General features: G+C 41.3%; 1 protein-coding gene across 2 annotated transcripts in view; it reads right to left on the reverse strand.

Annotated features, from left to right (window-relative positions):
- Positions 1-291: 291 nt before the first annotated feature.
- Positions 292-16,327, reverse strand: part of ADGRG7 (adhesion G protein-coupled receptor G7) — a 68,042-nt gene continuing 52,006 nt past the window's right edge. For both annotated transcript variants that reach the window (XM_073668086.1, XM_073668085.1), the window contains 4 exons: positions 15,213-15,288; positions 4,488-4,646; positions 1,624-1,783; positions 292-670 (listed from right to left, as the gene is read on the reverse strand). In XM_073668086.1, coding sequence (XP_073524187.1) covers positions 446-670; positions 1,624-1,783; positions 4,488-4,646; positions 15,213-15,288 — 620 coding nt within the window. In that variant the 3' untranslated portion in view covers positions 292-445. The remainder of the gene's footprint in view (positions 671-1,623; positions 1,784-4,487; positions 4,647-15,212; positions 15,289-16,327) is intronic.

The raw sequence follows: 16,327 nt of genomic DNA on the forward strand, positions 1-16,327 counted from the left end.
ACAAGTACCTACCACTTCGCGCCATATTACAGCATTTCAATGGCGAAGAGTGTATGTTACTACTAAGGGGGCTTAAAAAGTAACCTTATAAGGGATGATGGAAGACAGAAAGATGGCATTGACAGGGCATTTTTTTTTTGTTAGACTGGGGTGGAAGCACAATGCAGACTTACACTTTCTCCTAAATAGCGAAAGGGTCAGAGAGCAATTATTCATTCAGCTTAATAACATTGTGGGGAAAATATGAGACAGGTTGAAATTTTTGGTTAAAGACAATGATGAATTGATGCATAAGTTTTACTATATACAGTACTTCTTTAATAAAGCAGGAGCCAACCTTCACATGTCAAAAAATGAAACACTGGACAACAACATGAACAGACGATGAAAAATATTCAAATAGAAAGTAAAAATATTCACAAAAGTAATACAATATACAAAAAAATTATTCTCTGCTCTCCATATCATTAGGAAATAAATCAGTGGTCGAGTCTGACAAGTTTCTAAATTTGTCTTGGTTGATTCTTGTTGTCCGTTCGCGAAGCTTGTTAACCCAATAGATCTCCGAGTGCATGTACATCTTGCATTTATTAAACTTGCGAATGATGACAACTATTTTCTTCAGGAATATGGGAGATCTTAGAGTGTAAAATACAAAGACCTGAACACCCTGAGTATAAAACATAAAAGAGCATTACATAAGTTTCAGTAAAAAGGATAATTGTAAAGTCTAGTCTACATGAGCAATAAGAGGAAAGCTCAGAGGGGTTGTCCCATCAGAACAACCTCTGTCCATATGAATGCTTTAGAGGGGAGTGTCACCTGTTTGGGACTGAGCAATGCAAAACTAAAGGAACAAAACTAAAAGAGCATGTGTAATACAACAGGAAATACACTATGTGAGCACAACCATCTTACCACCGCCATATTTACAAAATAGGGGGTTCCAGGAGTAGGACCTCCCATGACCATTACCACTAAACTACCCTTACAGGAGTAGTCCACCTAATCTACGATGAAGACTGAATACCCCAACCTCCAACTTGTTTATGGTTTCTTTTATTTGCATTTTAACCATAGAACAAAACCCAATCCACCATCCTCATCAGATGGAGCTATCCACTGCTGGACTTCATGAGTGCTTTATGGGGTCGGGCAACGTTATCAAGTGACCCAACACTAAAGGACACTTTTGGATCACTCTATTACCCAAAATGCTCTTTGAACACCCATTGCTACTCCCCAATATCCCTTAAATTATATTAATAGATAAAGAAATTAAAGAATTAGGATGCTGACGATAATACAGTCCCTTAATATACAAGTATCAGGTTCAGTAATACAATAGAGAACACAACAATAGGATCCTGTGTGTTTATATTATTAGTTTGTATTTTCCCCAAATTAGAACTTTACATTGTAACAAGTGAAGGTCTGATCTCCAAGACTCCAACGATTACGAGAACAAATACTTTTGCTACAGCCCCCTCACCTGGGGTTCAAGGCAGAACACCAACAATCAGTAAATAATGGTATATCCTGGATATCTACAGTTTCTACCAGTACTCTACAGTATATAAAATATTTGCTATTGATTTGCCCTTAGACGTTAAAGTAATTTACCTGAGTTGAGCAGCATATGCAAAATAGGAAGCTGAAAATTAAATTGGTATTGTCATCAGTCTCTATGAGCATCAAATACCCAAGTACCCAGGTGACTCCCAGGAGAGACGCAACTGAGAATGTGGCCAATGTCTTCTTTAAAAATGATATTTTTTTTGTTCTAGATACAAAACACAAAAATACAATAATAGCGAATAACTATAATATATTCTCTAACACTAGAAGGTAATAAGCTCTGTCACCCATGTAACCCTCTAGTGATTAAAAAAAAAAGATATTATACATATTACACAGTTTATATGCAAATTGCCTCTTCAGAGAGGAAGAGGACTTGAACTCTAGCGTTACCTATTGGAAGTAGCAATCCTAAAAGTCAAGATCGACTCTTTAACGGGCCTTGAGTTCAAGTCCTCTTCTTCTCTGAAGAGGCAATTTGCATATTTAATTTACCATAGTAGTAATGAATGGCTTATAGGCCTCCTTACATTGGCATGTCACTCTCCCAAGAAAAAATTTTACTTATTAGATCCTACACAATATCTGGTTTTAACTTATTGCTTATGCGTGGAAAAGCATAGTCCACTACAACAAAAAAAGGTCTCCCACTGGTCCACTATATGCCAAAAGGACACATTTTGGCATGTACCAAATGAATACAGCTTTAAAAATATATTTTCCATACATTACGACTCAAGAGTTTCTAGTGGGAATTTTTTCGAATGTAGTTCACAGAAGAAGAGTTAAACACTTAATCTGGTTTCATGCATCCAATATTCCCGGACTGTGATGTCCGGACTGCCATGCTAATATACAGTGGGGAAAATAAGTATTTGATACACTGCCGATTTTGAAAGTTTTCCCACCTACAACGAATGTAGAGTTCTGTAATTTTTATCATAGGTACACTTCAACTGTGAGAGAAAGAATCTTAAAAAAAATCCATAAAATCACATTGTATGATTATTAGATAATTAATTTGCATTTTATTGCATGAAATAAGTATTTGATCACCTACCAACCAACAAGAATTCTTTTTAGGTGGGAAAACTTGCAAAATCAGCTGTGTATCAAATACTTATTTTCCCCACTGTATGCCTATGCTGTTATGTTCTGGTCCAAATACTCACAACTCATCCAGACAACACAGTCTACACTCATGAATGTTGGACATGTGAAACCAGCTTATGGTCTCCATAAACATTACAAAAATGTCGGCCGAACCAGACGATTCCAACCATAACAAATGATTGTCGGCTGGATCATTGAAATTAATGATTGTACATTTTAACTGATGCTGAGAAGACAAATGTTCGTTGTCATTCAAAAGACCAATTGAGCCTGTTTCATTTTTTTGGGGCAGTAATCAGCGACGTGGCTGGTGCAGTTGAGATATTTTTTTCCTGCTGGTGATCAACTATTCAATGGACCATCAAATGACCATTCATCAGCCCATATTTGTATCCTGTGAATGATGGCCTTTATTCTCACTTTCTTCTGAAAACACTGGGTTCTTTTGTCTCCCTGCTGTGCTGGTCTTCTCAAATTAAAAAGTCTCAAGATTTCCCTAATATAGTATTGTGCAGAATAGCTGTGCTAGATTGATTGAAAACATATAGTAAAATGGAAAAGTAAAAACTAAGTGTCTGTTTTATTTTGATTTGTAATCTTTGTGAAATTGTCTAGAAAAGTGTTTGAATTTGGCTTTAGGTTAGAATTGCCAACTCTCTCATTAGCTCTGAAAAGCGCTAGATTAAAGGAAACACCCCAAAAGTCAACAAATCTCCTGGGCCAAGCCTGCCTGAAACCCAAAATTGGAAAACGGTTTGCCGTTTTGTTAGTGGTGACACTTTATCTTTGCTGGACCAAAACTTCTCATTTACTTTGAAACCCAAGGTTGCTAACCATGCAGAAATATCGGGACAATCCTTTAAAAAATAGGGCACTTTTTTCTCCTGTCCATACAAAAATTTGAAGTGTCCTTGAATTTTCTTGAAGCTGGAAAAAGTTGTACAGATTATTATGACTATAATTATCCTATTTTTTACAGTTCATAGTGAATGCTGATGTGTTTATATCAGAATTATGGGCTGTTATAATAGATAACTTAAAGTCCTAATGATTAAATATTGTTTTATAATGCGTCCATAAAAATGTTGTCTGGGTGTGATTTTTGGATAAGTTGTCCAAATAAAATGCAAAGTTAAGTTGGCAACCCTGCTGAAACCTCTCATCCCATCCACTACCTGAAGAAACCTGGTTTGCCATTTCTGCTATGAGAACACATCCCAAGAAAACGCCGACTGTGTTTTACCTGAGGCATCTTTTCTGACGTCTTTTTGGATGGCTTTGTTTTACATTCCATGTATAAAATAGTGGCGGCTTCCAAGCACAGAGAGAAATGGAACAGTCACTTATTTTAGCCGCTTCACATCTTTCAAAGCGAAAAGCAGAGTAAAGAAGTGACAAAACATGCAACATATGCAGACCAAGTCATTTTGACATTGCAGTACATATGTTCAATCATTCTTTTGAAAGTTTTTAGTGTTTTTCAGGTGGATTCCACATGGACCGGAAAAAGACATGTATGTCATGTACACATACCCTTAAACCAGTTATTCCAAGAGGTTTCTTCAGAAAGTGAATGGGACGTTGAGAGACGGGGAAAAAGCCATGGAGGGTGTGTGGCGTCAAAAAGTGTGAGACTACGAAAGAAATTGGCTGGCTGTAAATGAATGGTCATCCCATATGATTGTTGTCAAAAGCTGTCAAGTATGCGGAAGGGTCCCAAAACTGGCCTGGCCTTGAAGGCTATGCCCAATTACTTGCCTATCCATGCTGCCCCAATAGCTGTCTATACCAGTTACCTGATTAGTTCTGTCTTTTTCTTTGTAATTGTGAACACAACTGCTATCACAATGTAAATGTTTAATGTAAGAATGAGGCCAACAGGCAGGAGAAAAGACCACAGCATCGGCTTAGAAATATCAAACTGCTTTTCTTTATTTTCAGCAAGAAGCCAACAACTGTAATAAGACAGAATAAAAGAGATTGTAATTCCTACTATCACAATTAACTGAAATGAATAGCTAAACAAAAGTTATGTCAAATTCAGTCAACAATGAAAAAAATGCAATTGCAACATTGTGCTTTACATTTTGTTTACACTGCATGTTGACCTGGCAACATCATTCATCAGGCCAGTACAACTATCACCACACCAAAATGTTGATGGTTCTTTATGTAACAAAAAGTGTGTATATACTGTATATACATATGTATATGTGTGTATATATATATATATATATATATATATATATATATATATACGTATATGTGTGTATATATATATATATATATATATATACACATGTATATGTATATATATGTGTATATATACACTGCTCAAAAAAATAAAGGGAACACTCAAATAACACATCTTAGATCTGAATGAATGAAATATTCTCATTGAATACTTTGTTCTGTACAAAGTTGAATATGCTGACAACAAAATCACACAAAAATCATCAATGGAAATCAAATTTATTAACCAATGGAGGCCTGGATTTGGAGTCACCCCCAAAATTAAAGTGGAAAAACACACTACAGGCTGATCCAACTTTGATGTAATGTCCTTAAAACAAGTCAAAATGAGGCTCAGTATTGTGTGTCCTCCACATACCTGTATGACCTCCCTACAACACCTGGGCATGCTCCTGATGAGGTTGCGGATGGTCTCCTGTGGGATCTCCTCCCAGACCTGGACTAAAGCATCCGCCAACTCCTGGACAGTCTGTGGTGCAACGTGACGTTGGTGGATGGAGCAAGACATGATGTCCCAGATGTGCTCAATCGGATTCAGGTCTGCCGGACAGGTCGTGGATGAGAGGTATGTGTCCCCGAAGTAGCAGGCTTTGGTGATGTAGGACCTGGAGAAGCAGGCTCCAGCACACATAGTGCTGAGAGAAATTTAATGGGCCCGGATTACAGGGCCGGGTTTTACAAGCAGCTGAAAGAGCTGGGGGGGAACAGCTGTCCACTTACCTCCAGTCCAGGTCTGGCTGATTTAAGACAGCTGCACCTGTCTCAGTCTGTCTGTGTGTGTTGGGCAAGGTGAGCAGACCTTGCATGTGCTCCTTAGACTCTGCAGGAGGCAGAGTAAGGCACTTTGTTTAAACGCCTGAGACCGTGCTGCATAGACTTGTTATTTTGAGCTTTGTTCTGTTATTCTTTTTTGTGCCAGGAAAAGGCTGTTACTTTTGTTTCCTCACTGGTGTATGGACACTAAATAAACCACCAGTTTGTTTGAACCCACGGACTGCATCACTGTGTGAACCTGTGCCTACCTCCAATGCGGCTCAGTGAGTACAAATCCCTACACTAGTCATTGATAAAAAACCTCATGCCGGGGGGGCGTGGCCAGCTATGGATCTGTGAGGACACACACACCAGAGCTCCTCCACATCAGTTGTGAAAAGATCTAATTAACCGGCTCTACAAGGCATGGGAAAAGCCAAAAAAGGCAGGAGTACTGTCTCTGCATCACCAACAGCCATTGTGCAGGGAAATATCCAAGCTTATCTCCTGTGCAGCAGCTTATCAGCACCTGTAACAGCTACCACAACAACAGAGACCTGGACACACAGAGGTAATATGCAATCAGTTCCTGCCTCCCCCTCCCAAATGCTTGCTTTGGAGACTCACTCCAGCCACAGTATGAACTCTGCTGAAGATCGTGGCTTCTGCAGGGTATTCACTACTGCAGTTACATCTACAAGTACACATGTTATGTCCAAGATGGCGCTGACCTCCTGTGTGGAGTCAGAGACAGACAGGCACAGAGGGGGCAGGGCACAGGAGGGAGTGAATGCAGACCAGCCCCTACAAAGCGATACAGTGGAAAGTGAAAGTGGAGTCTGTGCATCTGAAACAGAACAGGATCTCGCAGCTCCTCATAGAAGATTAATTAACCCTATCCCTCCTGATAACATACCTCCACAGAGGGCCCTTTTGAGTCAACTATCCACACAGGAAAATACAGCTGGCTTAGAAAAAGCATTTAATCACAGCTCACTGTGTGCTCAGGATCATATATTAACCCCTTTGGAGCCTGCTCAGAATCTCATGGATCTCTCTTCAGAGCCTCTAACAGGGGTTCCACAACTTCTAAGAACACAAACCGAACAATCCATGGTTGATACCACTAAATATCCTACTTCCACAGAACCCTCAATTGCACCACAACCAGCACCATCATGGGTCGCGAGCTCACGACCAGTGACTTTGGCTGACATTCAAACACTTTTGCAATCTTTCCCAACTAAAGAGGATATGACCTCATTTGCAAAATACATTGTAGAGGAGTGCAAACAGGAATTTGCAAAACTGCAATCTGATGTGGTTACCCTGACAACGAGAGTGGACACCATAGAACAGAACATGACTATTACCTCTACCACTATCACAGCGCTCCAGGATACAATACACGTCCAATCTGCCCATATCATCAACCTCCAATCTCACCTGGACGACTTGGAGAACCGCGGAAGACGAAACAATCACATATTCAATAAAATACTAGGGGCCCCCCCTTCCTCCGTGATAGAGCTAGACAGAGCTCACAGGGCATTACGCCCTATGGACTTAGACCCCAATAAACCAAGAGATGTCATCTGTCGAGTCCACTGCTACAAAGCTAAGGAGGAGATCCTGCTCAAATCCAGGGACAGCTCTGCAACAATGTACAAAGGCAAGCAGTTGATGATCCTCCCTGACTTGTCTAGGCGGACATTATCAATGAGAGCAGCTTTGAAACCACTCACAGACGCACTCAGGGAACGGGATATCCCCTACTGTTGGGGTTTCCCGTTCTCCCTTCAAGTTAGACACAATGGACGCTCAGCGAGACTACTCACCCCGGGAGACCTGCCGGAGTTTTTAAAACAACTCAATCTCCCACAAATATCGATCCCACAGTGGTTCCAGTTTTTCACACTGTCTTCGGCTTTAGAGGACGGCGGAACTCGCCGTGGGCGGGACAGAGAGGCTTCATCTTCTATTAATCTCCCCCAGAGAGTCACCAAGCGCTCCCAGCGACCGCCGCAGATGCCCAGAAAAGAACCCTGAACCTGGAGGCCCATGTTTAGTGGTGTACTTCATTTGAACTGCCTGTTAGTCTTAAGATAGCCTAACGTCTTCTCCTGAAAGGAGTCAGGAGGGAAAAACGGGTAGCTCCACTGGGGAGCACATACAAATATCTGATTAAATGTATAGGTCTTAATGCCTTAACCTTGCTAGCACCTATCAACAGAATATTCACCTAGATTTGTTGACCCCACTGTAACCCTGCCTTTCAGTAAGTTTCAGTAATGTTTTTCATAGTCGGTTGGTTAGTCTTTTTTCCTGCAACGCAATTCTCAAAAGGAGTGTTGGTGTTCACGATGCTTAGCTGTCACTTTCCCCCTGAAGGGACACCGCCAGGCGATCGGGTACCCCCATACACTTGGTTCTACTTAAAATGGTTACTTATACCCCGAACAGTAGTTTTTTACTTACTGTTTCTTTTGTTATGTTTGTTTCATCCTGTTGTCTTTTTCCCACAGTTGCTTCAAATGTCCATCGATGCTTGCAATCATTTCACGCTGAGGGGAGTGGACCGCCAAGAGATTCAACCCAATGGCGACACTTAAGTATGCCTCCTTCAATGTGAAGGGGTTTAACATCCCGGAAAAAAGGGCCCAAATTCTTAGATTACTTCACAAAAAAAAGGTACAGATTGTGTGCTTACAGGAAACACACTTTAAAGAACATCATACCCCTACCCCTAAAAACAAATATTATACCCACTGGCACCTGTGTAATAACACCCAACCTAAGAGTAAGGGAGTTGCTATCCTCATTCACAAAAGCCTGACACACGAGTTTTTCGAATGCATTAAAGATCCAAATGCAAGGTATATGCTCCTAATTTTAAAAATTGAAGGCAGACTTTTCACAATCATCAATGCTTATACCCCTAACCAGGGTCAAACTCAGTTCATTCTGGACCTAATAGACAAAGCCATTCCCATTGTCCAGGGTACAGTCATTCTGTGTGGAGACCTCAATTTAACACTAGATCCTACATTAGATAATTCAACAGGAAAAGCATCTCTATCTTATTCAGCTATCAAAAAAGTAAAGAGGGCATTTCTCCAACTACAGCTCTGTGACGTTTGGTGCCTCACACACCCGACTGTCAAAGATTATACCTTTTATTCCTCCCCTCATGATTCTTACAGCAGAATTGACTTTATCCTGGTGCCACACCGAGCCCTATCTTGGCAGCCGGAGACTCAGATACGGACTATGCTTTGGTCTGACCATGCTCCCATATTCTGTTCTCTCGTTATTCCCAATCTACCCAAGCTTTCAGGGTCGTGGAAACTAAACGAATCCTTGTTACTGGACCCGGTGTGCACCCAGGATGTAACCAACACAATATCAAACTTTGAGGAAGACCACAAATTTGACGTATCTCCCCCCACAATCAAATGGGAGGCACTGAAATGCGTTCTTAGGGGTCTATTTATTAAACATGGCTCCCGATTGAAGCGAGAGAAGGCACATAACCTCAATCTCGCTCTGCGTAAAGTAGAAACCCTTGAGGTAGCCCACAAACATGCCCTCTCCACAGCAACACTCCGAGACCTATTAGCAGCCAGACAGGAAGCCAAAAAACTATTAGACTTGGGATATAGACGCTATCTCCAGGTCTGTAGCAGTAAGTTCTATGAATATAGCAATAAATGTGGACGCATGCTAGCGAGAGCTCTAAAATCCCAACAAGCCCAAAATCACATCCCAAAAATAAAAGACAACTCGGGTCAAATGCTAAACAAAACGGAAGATATTACAACTGGATTACATAAATATTATACTCAACTATACAATCTCGATGGTATACCAAACAACACATCCCCTGTTAATACTTCCTTGATTGGGACAGACATGCCTGAGACACAAGCACAGAACCCTTTAAAAATGTCTCCCGCCACATCTCTAGATGAACCCTTAGCAGAGTCCGAATTGCAGTTAGCTACCCAGTCGTTAGCGAGTGGAAAAAGTCCAGGCCCAGATGGATATACAGTCAAATTCTATAAAACATTCCTTCCGCTCCTTTCACCTCTCCTGCTGGGAGGATTTAATCACGCATCCTGCACAAACGCCTTCCCTCCCCAAACTACAGAGGCACATATCACTGTTCTCCCAAAAAAGGGTGGGGACCCACACTTATGTTCTAGCTATAGACCAATCTCTCTGCTGAACGTGGATCTGAAGATCTACGCGAAAATATTGGCGAATAGGCTGCAACCTTTCTTAACTGCACACATACACTTGGATCAGGTGGGATTCCTCCCTGGGCGGGAAGCACGGGACAACACTTTAAAGACAATTGACATTATTCATCATGCCCAATCAAGAGGTATCCCTCTACTGATACTCTCTTTGGATGCTGAGAAAGCATTCGATAGAGTCTCCTGGCACGCCATATATTACTCTCTTAAAAAGCTTGGGGTAGGGGACCCTTTTATAGCCAAAATCATGGCCCTGTATCGCAATCCGTCAGCTAGGCTGAAGATAAATGGAACATTATCATCATCTTTCATAATCACCAATGGGACAAGACAGGGATGTCCTCTGTCCCCTCTCTTATACATCCTAGTGATGGAGCACCTGCTCTCATCAATCCGCGATAATCCCAATATTAGGGGGATTGGGGTTGGAGGCACCGAGTACAAGTGCTCTGCATTTGCTGATGATGCCCTGCTATATATCACTCAACCACATATATCCATCCCTGCTGTTATGGCTGAAATAGATCACTTTGGTACATGGTCAAATTTTAAAATCAATGCAGCGAAGTCTGAGGCCCTCGGTGTTTCCCTCCCCAAATCCATACAGGATTCCATCCAGTCCAACTTTCCCTTTGCCTGGCCCTCACAGGGTATCAAATACTTAGGAATTCGTATTCATAGAGACCTCTCCCGTCTATTTTATCTTAATTTTGGGCCCTTTATTGAACAACTCCATAGAGATCTTACTTCTTGGACGGTGAAGGATTTTTCCTGGTTCGGCAGAATAAATATGCTAAAAATGAATGTCCTACCTAAACTCTTATACCTCTTCCAAACCATTCCCGTGGTAATTCCCTCAAATTTTTGGAAAAGACTGCGCAGTAGCTTTTGCAGATTTATCTGGGCAAGTGGGCGTCCACGCATTCGGGGAGATGTTCTGATCAGACACAAACAAAAGGGGGGCCTTAGCCTTCCGGATTGTAGAAGGTATTACATGGCAGCAGTACACGCTAGAATCCTGGACTTCTTCCATCATTTGGAGGGGAAGTTATGGGTCAAAATAGCTCAATCCATTTGTCCTAAAGCTCTTACCACTCTCCCATGGTGCGCCCATTTAACTGTCCCCTCTCTTGGCCTTATGTCATATAGTACTTATGCCACTGCTCTGGCTTTGAGATCCCATAAAAAAAGCTTATCCTTAATCGACCCCCAGGGCCCCTTGCTCCCGATTTCAGATAATCCGGATTTCCCACCAGGACTATCTGCAAATAGATTTCTCGGTTCAAACAAATCCCATCCGATATTCTTTTCTCATGTCATCTCCAACACTTCGCAGCTCCCCCTCAATGACTTGTTACAGGGAAGAGCCACTTCCCCGAAGGCTAATTTTGAATATAGTCAATTACAACACTTGTATTCAACTGTGAAGAAGCGCACACATTTTCATAGAGATCTCACAAACTTTGAAAAATTGTGCCTATCATTGTCACCCCCTACACACTCCATCTCCCTACTGTATAATCTACTCATTGCCCAGGTAGCTGACAATAGGCCAGGATTCTGCGGTGCATGGGAAAGGGAACTGGGGAAGTCCTTCTCTGACTCACAATGGGATAAATGTTTCTTCCTAACACATAAAACCTCAATAGGGTCGAAAGCTCAGGAAACCTCCTTCAAAATTATCTCTAGATGGTACCGGGTACCAGCAGTCCTTCATAGATGGTACCCAGTGGTCTCAGACAGATGTTGGAGATGTGGGGAGGGGGAAGGGACAATGTCATACATATGGTGGGGGTGCCCTATAATAAATGCATTTTGGGCAAAGGTGGTTCCCATGATTGAGAAAATAACTGGTTTGACTATCCCTAATACGCCAGAAGCCCTCCTTTTATCAATGTTACCAATAAGTAAACGTAGTTATAAAAGGTCATCAATAGGCTACCTAATACAGGCGGCTAAGAATGTCATTCCACGACACTGGAAAAGCAGAGACCCACCCACTGTGGAGGAATGGTTTGCGGAGATCTCCCTCCTTAATAGGATGGAGCATCTGATTGCCATCTCACCGGCTGATGTTGATAGATACTGTGTGATTTGGAGGGATTGGATGGATTTCCAAAACTCTGACGCCTACCATCTAGCCCCCAACTAAAGTTATCCGGGATGTCGTCACAACAATGATCATAATCGCACTCTATTGATTGGTTGTCTGCCGTGGTCCGCTCCCTCTCTCTCTATCTTTCATATGGAAAAATACATGCTTGATCTGGATATTGATGGAAAACCCTCCCTGTACCCCCCCAAAGTACTGTAGTTATGCATAGATTTATAGTTACGTTACCCCTTTTACTATGTATATTGTATTTTCTTGTACTTTTTCAACACAAAAAGCCTGAGCTAGAGGTCTCTAGGGGCAACATTGGAGCCACCTAACTCAGGGACTTGGGTTAAGAAAATACTCTGGGAACAGTAAGGGGTGAAAAATGTTGTTAGTTGGAACCAGGTGCCTATAATGGTGCTAGGCATAAGGGTCCGGGTACCAAAGTGAGGGGCCACTTAAAAAAAGCGCCTCCTTAGGGCACAGGAAGCATGATGCAGGTGGGATATTCAGAAGACTCAGGTAAAACAGTTTAAAGCTGGTGATCGGGTACGGGTGTTGGTGCCCACAGTAGAATGTAAATACCTAGCAAAGTGGCAAGGAGCCTATAATGTGGTGGAAAGGGTTGGTGAGGGCCACTATAAATTTCACCAACCAGTAAATGGGGATGCCCTCTCAAGGGACCACAGTATGTTGGTGGAAAGTGCCCAGCCTTTGGCTTCGGGCAGAGGGGAGGGGGTATGTAGACAGGCAACAATGAGTTTGGATATAAATCTCATTGAACACCTGTGGAGAGATCTTAAAATTGCTGTTGGGAGAAGGCATCCTTTAAATATGAGAGACCTGGAGCAGTTTGCAAAAAAGTAGTGGTCCAAAATTCCAGTTGACAAGTGTAAGAACCTTGTTGTGGTGTGCAACCAAATATTAAGCTGAGGGTACCAACAATTTTGTCCAGCCCATTTTTGGGGTTATGTGTGAAATTATTGTCCAATTTGCCTTTTTTCTCTGTTTTTTTGTGCTATTTCAATACACACAAAGGAAATATAATATAATATATAATTGAAAATAATCTAAAATCTTTTTGGATACAAAAATAAAAATAAAGAATAAACTAAAATAATGTGACTGGATAAATATGCACACCCTTAAACTAATACTTTGTGAAGTATCCTTTGAATTTATCACAGCATTCAGTCTTTTTAGATAGGAGATGGCTCATCTAAAATTGGCAATTTTTGCCCACTCTTCCTTGCAGTAGCTCTAAATTTGTAATGGCATCTCATGTGTACAGCCTCCTCTTTAGGGTCAACTCATAGATTTCCAATTGGATTCAGGTCTTGGCTTTAGCTGGGCTTGGCTTTGGCTGGGCCATTCCAAATATTTGATCTCTTTCTGGCAATTCATTCTTTTGTTGATTTGGAGGTATGCCTAGGGTCGTTATTGAAAAGTGAACATTCCTCATCATCTTCAGCTTTTTAGCAGAAGACTGAAGGTTTTGTTGCAAAATTGACTGATATTTGGAACTGTTCATAATTCCCTCCACGTTGACTAAAGTCCCAGTTCCAGCTAGCAAAAAACAGCCACAAGACATAATGGTGCCTCCACAATGCTTCACTGTGGGTATGTTGTTCTTTTGGTGATGTGCTTTGCATAAAACATACCTTTTGGAATTATGGCCAAAAAGTTCAACCTTAGTTTCATCAGACCAAGTTTTCAGACATTTTTTTGGCAGACGTGATATAGATTTAAGCAAAACATAACCATGCTTGGATGTTTTTCTTTGTAAGAAAAGGCATCTATCTTACCACCCTACCCCACAGGCCAGACATATGCAGACTACAGGATATTGTTGTTTCATACAATACACAACCAGTACTTCCCAGAAATTCATGCTGCTTCTTTACTGTTGCTTTAGGACTTTTGACATCCTTCAAGATCAATTTTTTTTTTACTTTTTCATTAATTTCTGAGGTACATCCTGTTCTAGGAAATGTCACTGTTGTGACAAAATTAAGCCACTACTTGTTGACTCTCTTCATAGTGTTCCATTGTGTATTTAATACCTTGGAAATGTTTTACACCCTTCTCCTGACTGATTATTTTCACCAATGAGATCCCTTTGCTGTGTTGTAAGCTATTTATGGACCATTGCTTTTGCTATAAAATGCAACTAAGAAAATGTCAGGAATTACTTGAACAGCTAAACTTTATATTGTGTCACTATAATTAATAGCACCTGTGCACTGACTACTGTTTAACATGAGTTTAAGAAAGTTGACTTCTCTGAATAGAAGCTGTTTCTGTGATGCGTCTGGATTCAAATCTTTGATTCTGTGTTCTATGGTCGGCATCTCTTTCCGCTGAGCAACAACAGATACAGACTGCCTTAAAGCATCGCACAAAAACATGGGAGTCGACATCAATGAAAGGGAGAAGCTTGCCCTGGACCGTCCAGTTTGACGAAGCAGGATCACCTCAGGAGGATGTGCAGCTGAAGATAGGAGAATCTTTGAGGCTAAAAAAAGCAAGCTGTGCACAAGGCACAAGCAGTATCTACTGTCCTGACCACATCTACTTACTTATGTCAGGTATGTGGGAGAACCTTCAGGGCCAGGATTGGCCTCCTAAGTCACCTCCGGGCCCACAGTCACTGATCTTCTTCTAAACTCTGAAGTCATGGTCATCTTCAACTACAAAGGACAAACTCCATACTGCGCTTTTTTTAGTTGTTTATTTTATGTGTTCACCTTTTTTATGTTCACCATTGTTGGCTTCTTTTTGTTTTACAAATGTTTGCAGCTGACCCATATATTCTGACTTTTTAGAAAGTCATAACGTTTCTGTGCAAGTGCACTAAAGTCACCCACACATAGCAGCATTAAAGTAGAGTATGTAACCTTTACGCTAGAAAATTGTAAAAACGTTTAAAAACTAAAATAAAAAGCATTTTGGATTTAGAGCTAAAGTGATGAACTATGAAGAATTTGGAATAAAAAAAATCAACAAGTACTACAAGGCAAAAGAAAGGAAAAGTGATGTAAAGAAAAAATGCAAATATTGAATTGGGCTCTCAAGAGTTTTATAAAGAAGTCATGACACTCACTTTAGTAGTCTAAACATTCTGGAACGATAACCTTTTGAGTGATTATTTTACTTACAATTCTTTACGATTGTAGTTGTTTTCTTCTGAGTATGTTGCTGCAATTGTTAAAGCAACAATTATTGCAGGGAGTCCTGAAGACACATAAAACAAAATAAATATAATTCCAAGTAGAAAGACAATACAAACCAATCTAGCCATAAGGGAAGAGTCAGGCAGCAATATAACTTGGACGAGGATCTCAACACAATGCTCTGGCCATTGACTCTCCTGACCCAAGCATGACAGCATGTATTCCTATGCAGCTGCCGAGCTCAGTTCCACAGAGTCGACAGCCAGTCCAAGCATTGCCTTGTGATCCTCATCCAAGATATACAGCTGTCTGTCTCTTCCCTAAGAGTACCTGTCATTTCAAGTGACTGTTGACAATAAGCTCTTGTGTATGTATAAGAGGAATGACACTATTTCTGGTCATTATATCACTTTATCCTATATTTTTCACCACTTTTCCTCTCTGAAGGATCTATCTTTGAGTTAGTTCATAGAGCAGTGGCTTATCTAGGGTGAGACTGGTGGAACATTTGGCATGGGGAGCTGTCGGGCTGCCTAATGTAGCAGTGCGCGTTGTCTCCCAGGTAGCATTAAGGGGAAAATGTGTTTGAGGACAGTATTAGGGGAGAAAAGTGTGAAGGGAACAGTATAGACACTTGGGGGCTGAATAGAGATGGTCTGTACAGAGAAAGGGCAGCGTGGGGTGGCAGTGTGGAGAGATGTATGATGGGACAGTATGGTGGGAGAATGTGTGGGGGGACAGCATGAGTTGAGAAAAGTGTGAGGGGACTGTATTGAGAGGAATAATGTGAGGAGATTGTATGGGGGAGAAAAGTGTGAGGGGGCACAGTAAAATGACTGGGTAGTGTGATGACCAGTATAGAGAGGTGGACTGTGAAGTCTCAGTATAGAGGGGACAGTTAGCAGAGGGGGAGTGAGGTGGGGACACAGTATAGAGACTGGGCAGTATAGTGAGCACACAGTGTAAGGGGACAGTGTAAATAGGGGCCTGGTATGGAAAGGAGAGGACAGTATAGAGGCCATGTAACATAAGATGGATAGTGTGTGAGTCATATTTTGTGTAGGGAGCACAGCGTGGGACAGTTGTTCAGGAGCACAGAA

This window comes from Phyllobates terribilis, unplaced genomic scaffold (assembly GCF_046119375.1).
Source record: "Phyllobates terribilis strain yellow unplaced genomic scaffold, ASM4611937v1 Scaffold_2__4_contigs__length_985480577, whole genome shotgun sequence".
Taxonomy (NCBI): domain Eukaryota; kingdom Metazoa; phylum Chordata; class Amphibia; order Anura; family Dendrobatidae; genus Phyllobates; species Phyllobates terribilis.